Genomic DNA, 18,236 nt, shown 5'->3' on the forward strand with positions numbered 1-18,236 from the left:
GAGCCAGCACAACTTTTCAGCTCTCGTCATTTCTCTTTCATTACATTTTCACTACACTTTTCCATTTATTTCACTTTTTTTCTACATTTCATACATTTCTTCTATTTTACTCTATTCTAACAGAGTCCGTTGTGAATAACGCCTCATCACTCACCTCCGACGATGAGGACGAGGAGACCGACGACGACGACAGTGCGGAAGGAAGTGCCGATCAAATGTTGGTATTCTAAATGAAATGAAACGAAATGAAACTAAGTGGCAGAGTTTGAAAACGCTGAACACGAAGGAGGTGCGGGAGAGGATGGTGTGTAACGGAAACTTACTTGAAGAGACAGCCGGTGATGGATGCAGTGCAGTGCGTTAGGGAAGAAGTAAGAAGCAGAAAAAGGATATCTCAAACTTATGATTTTTATTTGAAGCATTACATAAGTAAAAATATATATATAGACATAAATATATAAGAACAATGCTGTTTAAGCAGGTAACAAGTGTTGGCGCAAATTGCAGCAGAAATCTTTATAAAACACAAGCGTAAAAGCGGCGAAAGCGGCGAAAGCGCTGCAGTCGAGGTGAAAATTGGCGAATATGTGCGCAATGAAAAATTAATTTTGTATGTAAATTAATTTTTATAAATAAATAAAATATATATACATACATACCAAATATATGTATGCATGAAAGAAAGTATTAAGAATTATTGTAAAATTATTACAAAAACAATAGTAACAATTAGCGTATTCATTTCCATTAAACGCTCTTCATTTCCTGCATGCGCTCACAGCTAATTGCACAGGGTTGCATTGCACTCACACCGTGTACGCCGCACGCAATTGCATAGTACAGTAATGTAATAATATTAGTAACTAATGGGAAATAGTAAGATTGGCAGCGAGAGCGAGACGCTGCAGAATTTTAAAGCTTATGCAAATTTGCGAAAAAATTAAGTGAAAAGAGGAAGAAGAGCAAAATAAAATTAAATTAAAAGTAATGGTAAAGTGGAGCTGCATAGAAAATGTATTGTGTGTTGTTTTTGTAAAGAAAAAAGTAAAGTAAAAAAAGCTTTGGAGTAGTAAGCGCTTACACAAGCATACAGCGAAACATACACAGATACATACGGAGACATACACACTCACCTAGAAAACATGTTACACACACACATGCATACATGCATAGCTCTAACTCATACGAAATAGCAACATAATGGCAGTAAACACAAGCGAAAAATAACAAAAAGCAAAAAAACGAAAAGCCAACAACAAAAACAAAACTTAACAAAAGCAAACAAAGCTACAACAACACCAACAAAAGTGAAACATCTAACTCCCACACAAGCAATACGCGTAATCCGTTTAATTTTCTTGGTTGAATTCTCATGCCGTCGTTAGCTTATAAAGTGTAGCCAATTAGAAGAAAGCTAAATATAAAATAAATTAAATTTAAAGAAAGTAAAATAAAAAACATAAAGAAATTTATAAAACGTCAAAGTTTAAGAGCAAATTAGCGCCTAAGCTGTTGGTCAACTCATACTCGACACAGATGATCATTTTTAAACTTACATACATACATATTACTTACATATCGTCACCTAAAATGCAAAACAACGTATCATCAAAAAAATCGAAATTGAATGGAATTTTTTATTGCTTACGATTCACTACATCATTTTACATACATATATGTATGTAACATAAAATTTTCAGCTTTCGCGGTCAGAAGTAACCAATTCATAACCAATACATAACCAATATATAACCCATATATAACCATTTTATAACCAAAACTTAAATTTTGTTGTCATATATGTCTGTGGTTTCTATCATATCATTTTTCCTCTGCCTGTGAACTTATAAAAAGTGATGTTACGTTATTTTGCATTTTATGTGACGATATACTATATATACATACATACATACACATGAATTTACTTCGCATTTATTTTTCACATTTCACTCAAATTTTGTTCTTCTACATACTCCGTTAGACAAACTTATGTATCGTACACGCTAAAATTCCGCCCAATAAATTTTGTGATAAGTTTTCAAAATAAAAAAAAATTAATAATAATAAACAAAACAACAACCACAACTAAAGCAAATATGTATGCATTTAAGAAAACGCGAGAAAGGTGAAAAAAAAACACGCCAGCAAGTAAAACATAATTTGAAACGCCACACACACACACACACACACTAATACCAAAACACTGCAAGTTCGTTTAAACAGAGCTTAAGTTGCAACTTAAAAGCAAAACAGGACTCTATAAAAAGATATTAACTAAACTAAACTAAAAACGGCGCGCAGAAATGCAGCAGCAAATAGAAAAAATAAAATAGAAAGAAGAAGAGCAGAAAGCAGAGAGCGCTGCCAGCTGCTTTGCAAAGTTTAGATGAAAGCATAATAACTAAGTGACAGTAACAAATTGATAAATAAAAGAGTAATTAATGTGAAACTGCTACCTACCTTATAAACTGGAAAGAGTTGCCAACATAGTTGTATTTAATGAAACCAATGATAAGCTTATTGAGTGTACGAGTAACGTTGATAAAATATGTGTAGTGCAAGTCGGAGAAAAATGTCGCGCTGAGAAGAAAGAAAATAAATATATAATATAACACATAAATAATAATACCAATTTTACATAATATTTTAATTTTTCAATTATTTAGTTTAATACAAATCGCTTAACTTGTGCGCAATGCAATTATGAGCTTTCACACGAGCTTTCGTTTGAGTTTTCAGGCATTGCAAATACCTTCCGTTCAGATAAAGTACTTCAGTAATAAAAACCCGTTATTATTTCAGCTGCCTTAGCAGGTGTCAATTGTGCGAAAATTCATGTAAGCTTTCATCAGAGACTGAAAGCTTTTAAAAAATGTTTTCTATAAAAATATTGCATACCAAAAAAATGTATTTAAATAACATTACAATACACTTTAATTCATAAGTCTAAAGAGCAGAATATTTAAAGCTTTCATGCAAGCTTTCACAAATTGTGACCAAATAAATGCATAAAATTTAATTTTCACAAAATTGCAAGTTAATAATCGTAAAAAGTGACTTTTAAACTTTATTTCCATAAATCCAATGAAGAGTTTGACATTAAATGGCACACTTTGTGTAACAGCCTAAGAAAAGATGAGTTTTGGAAATTAGAAATAATTGTTTCAAAATCCTGAGGCTATATTACTACATATTTTCAGACTGCACAGTAAAATTTTTGAAGAAAAATATGTAAATATATTTTGAATTAGACGCGATCTCCAACGGCGTTAACAAAAATGTTGTAATGATGCTGGCCTGCTTTGTGGATGAAACCGAAAAACCCATCTCTTTTAAGCTTTCATTGGAGCCTTCATTGGATGAAATTTAAAAAATGCGGTTTTGAGCGTTGAAGCTTTTTATATAATCACTGAAAATATAAAACATGTTTACATGACATGACATCAATTTTATTTTAGTACAATTTAGTACATATTTCAAATTTTTGGTAATATTCGAAGGATATAGATTAGAACCTTTCCATACTTTTTCAGTATTGTAAAGCAGCTTGCGCTTACGTGATCTAGTTTGAGCTTTCATCAAAAGTAGTGTTCATAAATGTCAACAAAACCTTAGCTTTCACAAACTTTCACTATAGTTTAAAATTTTAGTGAAACTGATTTTCCATTCAACTAAAAAGATTACAAAATTAAAAGCTTTGGTAGCAAAAGTTTTTAGAACTTCGAAGAAATTGATAAATATTGATAATTTTAAAAAATATGGTTGAACTTTCATTGCATATTGATAATTTAAATAATATGGTTGAGCTTTCATTGTAGTTGATTCGAAAAAAAATTCAAAACGCAATTTATTTAAATTAAAAAAAAAACTATAAAAAATGCAATGAAAGATTTTAAAGAATGAAAATAAATTTCGTTGGAGCTTTCACAAAAGCTTTCGCCATTTAATTAAAAATATTACAACTTTTTCTATGCGATTATGTGGGACTCATATTTTTTGAGGTGTATATTGTATGGCGCGCGTCACTCGTAAATTCGTTCGTTATCAATAGTAAACCATAGTAACACCTTTGAATAAAAATTAATTACATGCGATTTTTTTATTGCTTGACACACATTTTTGTTGCAGCTAAGGAAATCTTCAATGCTTTTTCATTAATAAATACACTTTTTGTGCAATATTTTCTTTATAATTGAAAGAAATAAAAAGTCTATGCAACAAGGCACACCGTTAAAGTTTACAAAAACTATGCTGTAAGTAGTAAAAACTATAAATATACATATTTACATATATATATATGAAAATATATGTATGTTTGTGATGCAAGTTATGAGATTGAAGCGCTTAATAAGAGGAAAAAGATTTAGAAAAAGCCAAGCAAACGAATTAAATGAGGAATGCGAAAAATGGCGGTAAAAAATAGTAAGAAATACAACAACAAAACACAGCAAAGCGTATTGTGCAAAAATCAGATATTATTGCAACACAATTGGCGGCAATTAAGCGACTAATAGAGAAAAGATTACAAATAAAAAACGCGAAACACGAAGCAGATGAAACTGATGATCAATACAATTAAGTAAACATAAAATTAAAAGAAAAATAGCGACAAGCACACTAGAACAAAGCGGTGTGTGAAACCTTCAATTATAAGCATTTTTAGCCAATAATAATTACCGTAATTGCTACTTTGATAAAATTCGAGAGAAAATTGAGAATTAAATGAAAAATCACTTAGAAAATATTTGCTGGAAATGAAAAAATAAAATAAAAACGTATAAGAAGCAAAGCAAAAGAAAATTTAAGTAAATAAGCAAATAAAACATATTTACATGTAATTTCTGTGCACTCATGAGTACTATATGAAGTTACAGATTTACTATATATGGGTATATACATATATACTATGTAACTTAAAAATGCTTTTTTGACTTGTTGCATAAGCGCATTGAGTTAAAATCAATTATTATAAGCGGAAACAATGCGCGGCAGCAGCTAAAAAAATAATGTATATGAGACAAGTGTATTTGTATTTAGTTGGAAATTGTAAAAAACAGGACAACAACAACAATTTAAAATAGACAATTTTGCGTATTCTTTGTTGCAGGCGGAAATTGGCTACAGAACAAATTGAATTACTGCAAATTCAATATAAAAGCACTGGTATTTAGGCGGTAAATATGCAGAAAAAAAAACAAAATTTACACATACAGTGTGTAACGAAACTGTTCATTTTTATTTTTTTATTACATTATTAAGCATTTGATTAATTTTTATTATAATTGTAGAGGCGTGTGGATTTTGGGCTCCATGCGAGAAATACTTAATTTAACAATTTTGAATTTTTGAACTCTTTTTTTTATTGAAAAGGGAAGTATTGATTGTATTTTACATTTTTTGCAGAAATATTTTTAAAATTATATTTTCATCATCAAACGTGTATCGAAAATTTTTAATTCAACTAATTCAAAAAATCCATTTAATTTAATTAAGTGTTCATCGCAAATGTTTGATTTAATTAAATAAAAATAATTAATTTAATTTAAAAATAATTAATTTAATTTAAATTAGTTAAAATTTGCGATGAACACTACACGAACAAAACAAAAACAACTTTATGATTAAAATTTTTAATTTAATAAATTAATAATAATTAATGTAATTATGTAATTAAAAATTAAAAAATTTAATTTTATTAATTAATAATAATTAATGTAATTAATTAAAAAATAAAAAAAAAATTAATTGTATGCTCAGCACTCTCCATTTTTTTGTGAAAAAGTTTATGAACTTAACGAAAAGTATCACTTTTTTAACTCTTTAGAAGCATTTTATGAAGGGTTTCAAGGGTTAAGCATTTTATAATTAAATATTCACATAAAAAAAATTCAATATTCTCTTTCTTCAAATATAAATTATTTATTTTTAACAAGAATTTTATGATACCGTTAGGAGTTTTTTAATTAAAATTTTATGATACTGTTGGCTGCATGTTTTGGAACCACGGATTTCACCAAAGGGCCACAATGTTTAGTAAATCTCATTATTTGTAGATAAATGTTTCATGCGAAGCTACTGAGATTTAAGAGAATAGGTCTTTTCTTGACGAAAGCTATCGCAGATAATTGCTTGTCTTTGAAGTAGGAACTTGTCAGAACTTTTTCATACCACCCAGCCATTATTTTCCAACAAAAATAAACTATTTCCCCACACGTAAGTATGGGGACTGAACTTAGAACTTCGTGTTTTGGTGAAATTTTTAATTTTTTTCTTTGAGTCTGAAAAATAATACTTTATATTTTTATTTTTATGGAGATATTTGATCCTTAATCTTTACCATACCTTAATTTTTGACGAACTTTAAAAAAATGCGCTTAAAAAGCTATCGGTGAAAATATTCGAAGAGATTCGAGTTGCTCTAATTCGGAGAAAACATTTGAAAGACTCACAGATCTGCTTTAACCCCTCCAATCTTTATCAAAAACAATTTTTGACGCACTTTGGTAGAAGAAGGAAGGAAGCATAAACCGATTACTGAAAAAATATTCACTTAAGCTTTTATCTGAGACTGAGGTACTGTGCTTCGAACTGCACTGATTCGGAGAAAATTTTTCGCGAAAATATTCAGAGAGCTCCTTTAACCCCTTCAACCTTTATAAGAACAAAATTTTGACGAACTTTGAAAAATGGGGTTAAAAAGCTTTCGACGAAAATATGTGGTGAGATTAGCGTTGCATTAATTTGGCGTGAATGATTGAAATTTTCATGTGAAACTTGACCTTAAGTAAAAAAAATTTAAAACTTTAAAATTTATAACTTTAAAATTTGTTTCCTAAAAAATAAAACTTTAAAATTTGTTAATTAGTCCAAAAATAATAAAAATATAACATCAACAATATCAATTCAATATTTAAAAATTTTTATTATTTTTAAAATGAAACGAACAGTTTTGACCCACACTGTACGTGCAATGCGGTTATTCATATGTGCAAAGTCATGAGAAAAAGTGTTAGCAAATAATAAACGAATGTCATAAATAACAAAAGCCACATACATTAGTATTAAAACAGAAAAGAAAATGTTTGTAAAAATGAGAAATAAAACAAAAAAAATATAAAATAAAACGATCCTATATAAATTGCAGCTAAGTACTTGAGCGCTTGTGTCTACAAACGCAAATGCTTGACAGTATATACATATACATACATACAGACATACATATGTATGTGTATACAAGTTTATGAATTTATGTAGCAAAAAATAATTTCTCGACCCATTTGTATGCACGCATTGATTGCTCACTTCGAAAATACACATTTGCATTGAAAATGAGAAAATGAAATTTTGTTGAAATATCTTCGTTACCGCCATAAATTGAATTAAAAACTGGCCTACACTCATTACCAACAGCATGCAAACACACACATACACACATGTAGGTGAAATATTTATTTGAAAATTTTCACATTTAAAATCATTTCCGTAAAGATGCAAGCATTAACCGCATTAATAACAACTAACAGACATACTCGTATTTACATAGATGAGAATCGGGCACAGTGTGCGCCACAAATATGCTTACATATTTACTATATACATACATATAATATGAACAAACATACAAACATAATTCTGGTCAACTTAAGCCTTTGTACGTACATAGATATTTGTATGTATATAAATGCACTATATATATATATATAAACAGTTGTATGTACCATATACATACACAACCACATACACGCATATGTATGTAGAATTGCATTATGTACATTGTGGTGCGCTATGATATTTGCAGTTATCAAATAAGTTGTTTTTATGATATGTTTTATTTATTGATCAAATTCAAATTAATAAAAATCATTTAATGCTAAAAACAAAAACAACAAACAATTTACTTATTTGCATAAATACTTTGATTTGCGGCGCAACGGCTGCCACAACAACATGTAAGTACGCCACATTTGTATTTTATCAATCAATATTTTGCCACTTGATGCGTTTACAATTCATGCATTTATTATACATTTAATGCCATTATCTTTGGAGAGTGGCACAGAGAGAGTATGAGCGGGTTGTTGAGCGCTTGTTGAACCTGCCACTTGAATATTTCCTTATTTCCTATAAAAATATACGATGAGCATGTATGTATGTAAGGATGTTGGTATAACTACAAGTTTGAGCAAAAAGTAGTAAGACTTTGTTCATAGTTTTAAAATTCTTAGTTTAATCTTCAAAATCTATGTCATATCGAAGTAATCCGCCTTGATCGCAAAACACTTGTGCCAACGTTTTTTCTAATCCTCAAAGCAGTTAAAGTCAATTTAAGGAAAAGCTTTCAATGCTCTTAGCGATTTACATTTAATGTCTTGAATTGACTTAAAACGGTTTTCTCGGAGCAGTCGTTTGAGTTTGCTGAATAGTCAGAAGTCACACGAAGCTAAATCAGGCGAAAATGATGAATGCTGCACGCTATTGGTTAGAAATTTGGCGATAAGTTCACGAAGAATCAATGCAGTAAGCGACAGTGCATTATCATGATGCAAAACCTAACCGGAATTATAAGCCGATAATTATACGAGTAATTCCGGCCTCTCTTTACGAACTAAAGCATAACACTCAAATAGTATTCCTTTTTGACAGTTGGGCGGGTCGAAAAGAACTCGAAGTACACCACACCTCGATAATCATAGAAAACTAAATTTTTGACTTGCTCTGACGTAGTTTTTCGGCTTCCTTTGCCACGATATTCGGCCGATTGATCACCTGTTTCCGGGTCGTAAGCATAGATCCAAGACTCATCGCCAGTAATAATACGTTCCAAGAGATCCTGATAGCCAGAAAGCATTATTACACAGATGTTAATGCGACGCTGTTTTTTGGAAAAATTGAGTGATTTTGGAACCAATCGTGCTTTCACTTTTCTTAGGCTCAAATAATCTTTCAAATCAAATGGGTTTCACTGATCCTTCCGAATATCCAACGATGCCAGTAAGATCTCTGACTGTTACTCGTCGATTCTCAAGCACCAATTCTTTTATTTTATTGATATATTGAGTTGATTTTTATGGCAGTCCTGGACGTGGTTCCGTTCTCCGAAGGTCTTTTCCAACATTCTGAATGATTCAGCATCAGAAATTTAATGAAAACTCTTTGTTGAATAATTCAACTCATCGTAAAAATCGCCGAATGTACTTTATGTACTTCAGTAAGACAAGCGTATACTAAACACTAATGATTATTTTGATTAGAAATTTGACATAGAAGTCACTGACAGTCATACAACCAAAAAAAAAATATTTCGACGAATAAGTTTTCGCGCGAAATTTAAATGAAAAAGTCCTACTATTTTTGCTCAATGTAGTAAAGGGAGGTCCATTAGAGCTACCTTTATCAATAGTATTCAAATTTTCATTTCATCATAGAAAGACTTACGCCTGAACAACGTTTACAAATCGTTCAACTTTATTACGATAATTGACGTTCTGTGAAGAATGTGTTTCGCGCCCTTTGCTCAACTGTTAGTCAACATAATCGGCCATTTTGAAAGCCAGTATTCATTATTGGATAATATTCGACCGAATGGACCACGTCCAACAGTGAAGAAAATATAGCAACTGAGTGTGTACACGAAGACCCTGGCGAGACGATTCGGTGCCGTTCGCAGCAACTCGCACTGACGTATGGAACGACTTGGTGCATTTTACGACGAGAAGCAGACATCGACCTTCCCAAGCAACATCGCTTCGCTCTATAAAGTTCCAAGAAGATCCAACGTTGTTGCGTCAAATTATGTTCAGCGATGAGGTCTTGAAGAGCTGCCATTTCATCCAGAAAAAAATAATGTTGTGGTTTGTGGGCAGGTGGTATCATCGGTTCACATTTCTTCAAAAATGATACCGTTGAAAACGTAACCGTAATAACCGCCTATTTGATTCCTGAAATTGAAGCTCGTTTCAAATTTTCATTCGGTTACAAAAAACACTTCGGTGAGCAGAAAATTTCACGTTTTGGGTCGGTCGATTGGCCACTAAGATCGTGTGATATCACACCGTTAGACTTTTTCCTGTGAGGATATGTAAAGTCTAAAGTCTATGCTAATAATCCCGCTTAGATTCAGGCCATGGAGCAAAACATCACGCGTGTCATTCGCTAGTTACAGATTGGATAATATTTTCGGTAAAAAGTCCGACATAAGCACCTGTGATGCTTATTCAATATAAGATGCCTTGAAAAGTTATTAACCCGATTTCGACAATACTTACCGACAAAAGTATGCATAATAGCATATTTTTGAAAGTAAGGGTGTCGTGGCATCATCTGGAGTTGATTGTTTGGTTTTTAAAGAAAGTACTATGGACCGATGTGTTAATGATAACATATTGACACACAATTTGAAAGCAACTATGAATAGTTTGTGTATTGGAAAGCATTGGTTTTTTCAATAAGACGACGGTCCAAAGCGCACGAAGCACGTTCCTCGAGAATGGCTTCTATATAATGCCTCCAGAAAATAAATTCACCTTCACAGTCACGAGATAAAATCCGATTTAAAATATTTGGGACATTCTGGAGAAGAAAATTCGGAAATATGATATGTGATTGGGCCGAAATGTCTCCCGATATAACTAAAAAATGCTGAGTTCAATGCCTCGACGTTTACATGCAGAGTTTAATGCCCAAGGTGGACCAACTAAATAAAAAAAAAATAATAAGTTTTGTGGAAACTAGTTATTTTTATGTTTTGGCTTATTTGTTTTTTTTTATTGCAAAGCAACTCTTCACAAATTTCTTAAATATAGACATAAAGCCTTTCTTAATTCTCGTAACAGATCGAAAACTCGAAGGGTAAATGTAGCTAGACTCCTTGACTGTATGTGCACATTACACTAGAATTTACTGTTAACTTTGACGTAGTAGTGCTCACATGTAATTAAAAGAAAACACAGAAAAAGAAATACAACTGATAAAGGAAAAGGCGATAAAGCATTTGCAGGAGCAGGACGGGCCGAGGAGAGTGAGTTGTTCTCTTGTGAGTTGACATTTTTGTAAATTCGGACACAATCGTAGCTCGTTGCGAAGATGCGTTATCATCGTGTAAAATCCATGAATTGTTCTTCCACAATTCCGGCGATTTCGGCGGATATTCTCACGCAAATGCCTTAATACGGCTAAATAGAACTCCTTGTTGACCGTCTGTTCCTGCGGTATAAATTCATGATACACCAAAACACCAATATGAGAAAAAATAAGCACCTCCTTGTTTTTTGATGGCTTTGGCGTGGTTTTTTGGTTTCAGCTTGTTCTTTTACCTCCGTTCCGATGATTGTCGACTTCATCGGCAGTTATAATGCTCTCCAAGAATATAGGATCGGAATACTCATGATCAAGCGTGACAAACGAGACCAGTTTACGGTACACTTTTGAAAAAAGAAAAAAACAATTTTATCGGGAGTCGAGCCAGAACTCGTTTCATACCTAAAATATCCAACATAATAGGTTGTCAAAAAAGTCTTGCGGTATTTTCGCTAACTGGCGCTGAAAGCGCGTAGTTCTAGTATTATTCGTCGCATCGGGTCATGCTATACCTTTTTGGAAAGCTCATTTCACGCGCTAACACGTGTTTGATTGATTGTCGTTTCTTTTAAGTCGTTCGTGAGTTATAGCGTCGCAAACATGGAGCAAAATAAAGAGAAAATACGGCATATTTTACAGTACTACTACGATAAAGGCAAAAATGCATCTCAAGCCGCCAATAAAATTTTTGCAGTTTATGGACCCGATACAGTTTCCATTTCCACCGCACAACGATGGTTTCAACGTTTTCGTTCTGGTGTAGGGGAGGTCGAAAATGCGCCACGCTCCGGAAGGCCTGTCGTCGAAAATTGCGAAAAAATCGCTGAATTGGTCGAAAGAGATCGGCATAGTAGCAGCCGTAACATCGGTCAAGAGCTGGGCATGAGTCATCAAAAATTAATTTCAATTTCAATAAAAAAAAAAAAATTCAGTAAAAATATCGCAAGACTTTTTTGACAACCCATTATAAAATCATTCGAACGGACTCGCAAGAGATGTGAAGCTTTCTTGCCATCTTCCTGACACTTGCCTGACGATTCTCAGTCACCTCATTCTTCACTTTTTTAATATTTTCATCAGTTGAAGAGGAAGATCATTCAGAACGAGGCATGTCTTCAACGACGTGTCGACCGACCTTGTACCACTCATATTCTTGTGTTTTTAATAAAACTGAATCACAGTAAGCCTTTTCCAACATTCGCAATGAAATTTGACGCACATTTTTTGTTCAATATTTTTATTCATTGTAAAAATCGACTCAATGAAAGGACGGAAACGACATTCCAAACAGTAACATCTTTTCATGGGTTCCCAATAGATTTTTTATTCTATAGAAAATAGATTCTATTCTTACCATGTTTTGGGCGACTGTATCGAGTTTATCAAGATAAAAAGGCATACACAAATATATTTACCAACTTATTCGAGCATTTGCAAAAGAATTGTTCATCAAGGGTGTCGTTTGAATTTCATTATATAACTCGCACAAAGCATAAAAGCCGCAACAACACAGTCATAATGGACGCAATCGTAATAAAAACATTATTAGCACGAAACTTCCTTCACGTTACCACAGAGAAAAACATGCTTAATGCAATTATAAAGGACGAAAGTAAAAACAAGAAAAAACGTTAACTTCCGCTGCACCGAAGCTATAACACCCTTCACAGGTTCATTTCTAGTAGCATGTAAGGGTGTAAAAATATTCTTATTTCGATTTTGATCGTGCCGTTTGTATGGCAGCTTTATGCTATAGTCGTCCGATCTGAAAAATTTGTTCGGCGATTTTACCGTTAGTTTGATAATAGTCATTGTCGAATTTCGTGCAGAATGTTTGTAATGCAGCAATACCCTATAGCGGTCCGATATCGGCGGTTCTGACAAATGAGCTGCTTCTTGGAAGGAAAAGAAGAGAGACTGGTTCGCATTTACCATATACAGACGAAGAGACAGAAGAACATGGCTAAAACTCAGCTCGTCATACTGATCATTTACAGCATTCATATATACACTTTATAGCGTTCGTATATCGCCGAAAATTCCTTCGGGTGTCAACAACTTCGTGGCAAACTTAATGTACCCTGTTCAGGGCATAATAATATAAAAATCGCCACAAAACGCACCGCGCAAAAATAAAAATACGCAATTTAACCGGAAGGCAACCGCAGGCATCGCAGCCAGCGTAAAGCGGCAGGCGGTCAAAGGAGGAATGTGTCCGAAAGGCACGAAAATTATGTTGTAAAATGTCTATATTAAATGTGCGGCGTGCCACCGCAAAATGCCACAGAATGAGTGGCACTTTCGTAGACAATTTTAATGTAATTGTTTAATTATTATGGCGTGTCATTAGCATACAAACATATAAATTATAATAACTACAAAGCTTTTTCTCAATTTAGCACTTTTTGTTTGCATTCGACCCAGTTGTTGTTGCTTTTACGCATAAGTGAGTGTGTTTCTGTTATAAACGCTGTCAATTGACATTTGCCGATTTTATGCTTTTGACCCATATACATACAAACATATGTACATAGATCACGATTACTTAGCACTTATGCTGTGGCTTAATTTATAAATATAATCAGCAATAAGAGTTGTTAGTGGTTATAGCACATAAGTGGATTTAACCGGGGAGTAATGTCTACCATTCTTCAATTCAACAAGTAAGTAAGGGCTAAGTTCGGGTGTCACCGAACATTTTATACTCTCGCATGATAAAGTGATAATCGAGAATTCATTATTCGTCATTTACATATTTTTCAAATACCGTATTTTTGTAAAGTTTTATTCCGCTATCATCATTGGTTCCTAATAAAGTATATATTATAAAGAGAAAGCATCAGATGGAATTTCAAAATTTATAAAAAAGCCTGTGTGCAGCTTCCTGTAAACCGATTTCATCCATTTCTTCCGTAAAATTTAAGTGTTTCTGACGTTATTTGTTAGTCGGTTAACGCACTTTTAGTGATTTTCAAAATAACCTTTGTATGGGAGGTGGGCGTGGTTAGTATCCGATTTCTTCCATTTTTGAACTGTATATGGAAATGCCTGAAGGAAACCACTCTGTAGAGTTTGGTTGACATAACTGTAGTAGTTTCCGAGATATGTTTTCAAAAAACTTAGTAGGGGGGTGGGCGTGGTTATTATCCCATTTCTTCCAAAAAATTACGTCCAACTAAGAAAAACGACCTCCTAATGCGATCCTTTGTGCCAAATTTCACTTTAATATCTTTATTTATGGCTTAGTTGTGACACTTTATAGGTTTTCGGTTTTCGCCATTTTGTGGACGTGGCAGTTGGCCGATTTTGCCCATCTTCGAACTTAACCTTCTTAAGGAGCCAAGGAATACGAGTACCAAGTTTCATCATGATATCTCATTTTTTACTCAAGTTACAGCTTGCACGGACGGACAGACGGACGGACGGACAGACAGACATCGGATTTCGACTCTACTCGTCGCCCTGATCACTTTGGTATATATAACCCTATATCTGACTCTTTTAGTTTTAGGACTTACAAACAACCGTTATGTGAACAAAACTATAATACTCTCCTTAGCAAATTTGTTGCGAGAGTATAAAAATAGTGGTTACTTACTCACCAGAATTTTTCTAGCGGGATGGGATAGATACGCGAAAGATGCGTAAGTAGGAAGACATGGGTATTGCTCAAAAATTCTACGAAACGATTCGACAAAACAGAAGGTTTCAAGACTAGGAACCCTAAAATGCGTGAGTAGGAAGACAATGGGTATTGCTTCTAAATGCTGAATAGCTGTGAAAGCTAACACCAGAAAACGATTCCAATCGATGCGACGGAGTAACGTTCATTGAAGGTTTCAAGTGATTACCCGTATTGTAAGAACCCAAATCGGCAAGGTCCGATGGATTGAAGCTATTCCATTTCTTTGTAGAATAGGTCGACCGATGCCCACGAGGAAATACTGTATAAGGAATAAGGAAGCAATTGAGTTGAGAGAGCAGGACAAAATTCTTCTAAATGCTGAATAGGCTGTAAAGCATACACCAGGTTTTAGATGCCCACGAAGAACCACGATTATCTAATAGATGTCGACGCGTGAAGCGCCCCAAAGTGTAAGTGCATGCACAACCATGAAGAAACCAAGGTTAGACACAGTACATTAATCGGTTCGGGTGAAAACCAAAGGAAACACCCTAGCCACCTTGGTGGGGTTCGAGGCCCATCTAAAACCTCTGCCGTACTCTGGGTCCGGCACCCGGCAGCAGTGCGACCCCACATTGGACGAAGGAATTCTTAAGAACCCGACTGTATGATTTTTGTTATCCCTTTAGATTTTAGAATTTGTTATACAATCGAAACCCATTTAAGAATATGACATCATTTCGAGCTATTTTTTATAGCACTTATCCGTTTTAGACCTTGTTGACATTTAACATCAGACCTGTATTTGTCAGACAAAGTGCATTTGGCTTTTAGTCGCCTCTTACGACAGGCATGCCTTGCCGGGGGCATATTCGGTTTCCCCCCCTACCCAAAGGGGGTCCCCCCTACCCGCAGGGGGAACGTCACTGTTGACAGTCATAACTTTCAAGTCGTAGATAATTTCGTTTATCTTGGAACCAGCATTAACACCAACAACAACGTCAGCCTCGAAATCCAACGCAGAATATCTCTTGCCAACAGGTGCTACTTCGGACTAAGTAGGTAATTGAGAAGTAAGTCCTCTCTCGACGAACAAAAACAAAAGTCTATAAGTCACTTATTATTCCCGTCCTGCTATATGGTACAGAGGCATGGACGATGACAACATCTGATGAGACAACCTTACGAATTTTCGAGAGAAATGTTCTGTGGAAGATTTATGGTTCTTTGTGTATTGGCAACGGCGAATACCGCAATCGATTGAACAATGAATTGTACACTGGCTAGGTCATGTCCTCCGAATGGATGAAAACACTCCAGCTCTGAGAATATTGGACACAGTACCAGCCAGGGGAAGCAGAAAAATGGGAAGAGCTCCACTCCATTGAAAAGACCGATTGGAGAAGGGATTGATGTATCTCTTTGTACATGCTTGATCGTGCGAATTTTGATCTCACAGTAATGGAGAGCATTATAACTGCCGATGAGCTTTATGAGTTTGACATGCAAACAAGTCAACCATCATTAGAATGGAGGGGAAAAAACGAGTTGAAACCCAAAAAAAAAAACCGAAACCACTCAAAAATCAAGACGATGCTCATTGTTTCTTTGCCGATATTTGTGGTTTGGTGCATCATGAATTTATGCCGGAGGAGCAGACGGTCAATAAGGAGTTCTATTTGACTGTATTGAAACGTTTGTGAGAGAACATCTGTCGAAAATGGACGGAATTGTAGAAGAACAATGCATCTATTTTACAAGAAGTTTTTAGTCGATCGATTAGATAAAACAAAATTCGCTGAAGGAGCTGAAGGCCATCCCAAGAAGTGCTTATGAAAAGTGTTTCGAGGACTGGAAAAATCGTTGGCATAAGTGTATTACATCTGATGGAGATTACTTTGAAGGCGACAAATTAAATATTTTGCGTTTTATTTACAATAACCGGGTACTTTTTTATCACATTGTTTAGCTGAGATACAAACTGAGCGATCAAAATCAAGTTCTTGTATGGACTTTCTTATTTGTGAAGGGTATTATAGATTCGGTCCAACCGAAGTCAGCATTTTCCCATACTTTTAGTTACAAAAGTCTACAACATATTGGCCGGAAGTTGTCAAACGCAAAGCACATCGATCCGTCTCAACCAGAAGACCCTGTATATGAAATACTTCATGTAAAGTGATTGGTTAAAAATAAATAGAACGCGACGATTACCTCAGTGCCTTACTTTAAATGCTAAGAGAGCCTTGTATTGTTGAGACAAATGTCAGAGTAAATATTTATTACTATATATAGTATACATATCTAGTATGTAGGTATGTATGTAGCAATTTTATCTTTGGGTCATTAAAAAGTATTTAAAACATTACGAGCAATAAACTTCGTACGCGACTTAAAAATGCTATGTACAAGTACATATATGCTATATTTATACATACACATAAGTAGGGAATATACGTGAACTTACTGCTATTTCAATACATACATACATATGTACACACATATGTTATATGCCAAGTTAAAGCAATTTTATTATTGTAAACAGTAACCTGACATCTTTTTAGTGTCGCACTTAAACGCACCGTCAAACGCACAAAAAAAAACAAAAACATTACTGCGCTTTAACATAACAACAACACAGCTGCGAATGATTTGCATAATATACATATGTATGTGTGTGTGTCTGTGTACGAGTCACTATGGCAGCACGTTGTTGGTGGCAGTCAGCTACTGTGCGCCAGGTGGTCGCCGACATACATATATATAAATATGGACATATATGTAAATATATATGTACATGTATATGCCTACATATACATATATACGTAGTTGTATGCTTCCCGTCGCATCGGATATTGATAACAATGTGGCAAGCTGAGCTTGTAACGCATGAACGCATCAAATGCTCGTATGTATTTATGTACGCATGTACATATGTATGGCAATTGCAATAAAAATCGCAACACTGAAGGCAGTAACGCTTAGAGCAACAACAACAAAATTCCACGCTAACATTACCACCACTTAGTACTGCTAACAACAGTCATCACTAACATTACTAGACATTGATGATTGTTTATACATCTGTGTGTACATACATGTATGTATGTATATACACGGCTATGAGCACGCAATGGCAACAATAACATGTGTAACGCAAAACCGCAACTTCAACTTAAACCGCAACCTTACCCGTGTACAGGTGCTTGAGGTGGTCGCACGTCCATGCGTTCGTGTTTAATGGAGTTGCCGTTGCCTCGTGCTGCACAGTGGGATATTTTAATAAAGGTCGTGAGAAAAAGTTGAGACAATTGCGACTCGAAACGAAGTGTTCTAAGGGAACTAGAAGCAAAATAGAACATTAACTTCGATTAAATCGAAACTATAATACCCCTTACAAATACAAAAGTTGTCCTTACAAGGGCTTCGGTTTAAGTGTTCAGTTTGTATAACAGCTAAAGGGTGATCCATTTCGAGATTCCCTGCTTTGTTAAATAAAAATGGTCATTCCGTTAGGTCCAATTATCGATGCTTC

General features: G+C 34.3%; 1 protein-coding gene across 5 annotated transcripts in view; it reads left to right on the top strand.

Annotated features, from left to right (window-relative positions):
• Positions 1-6,767, top strand: part of LOC126751923 (proteoglycan Cow) — a 169,874-nt gene extending 163,107 nt beyond the window's left edge. For all 5 annotated transcript variants that reach the window (XM_050462416.1, XM_050462381.1, XM_050462408.1 and 2 more), the window contains one exon: positions 124-6,767. In XM_050462416.1, coding sequence (XP_050318373.1) covers positions 124-230 — 107 coding nt within the window. In that variant the 3' untranslated portion in view covers positions 231-6,767. The remainder of the gene's footprint in view (positions 1-123) is intronic.
• Positions 6,768-18,236: the final 11,469 nt, after the last annotated feature.

This window comes from Bactrocera neohumeralis, chromosome 2, assembly GCF_024586455.1.
Source record: "Bactrocera neohumeralis isolate Rockhampton chromosome 2, APGP_CSIRO_Bneo_wtdbg2-racon-allhic-juicebox.fasta_v2, whole genome shotgun sequence".
Lineage (NCBI taxonomy): Eukaryota > Metazoa > Arthropoda > Insecta > Diptera > Tephritidae > Bactrocera > Bactrocera neohumeralis.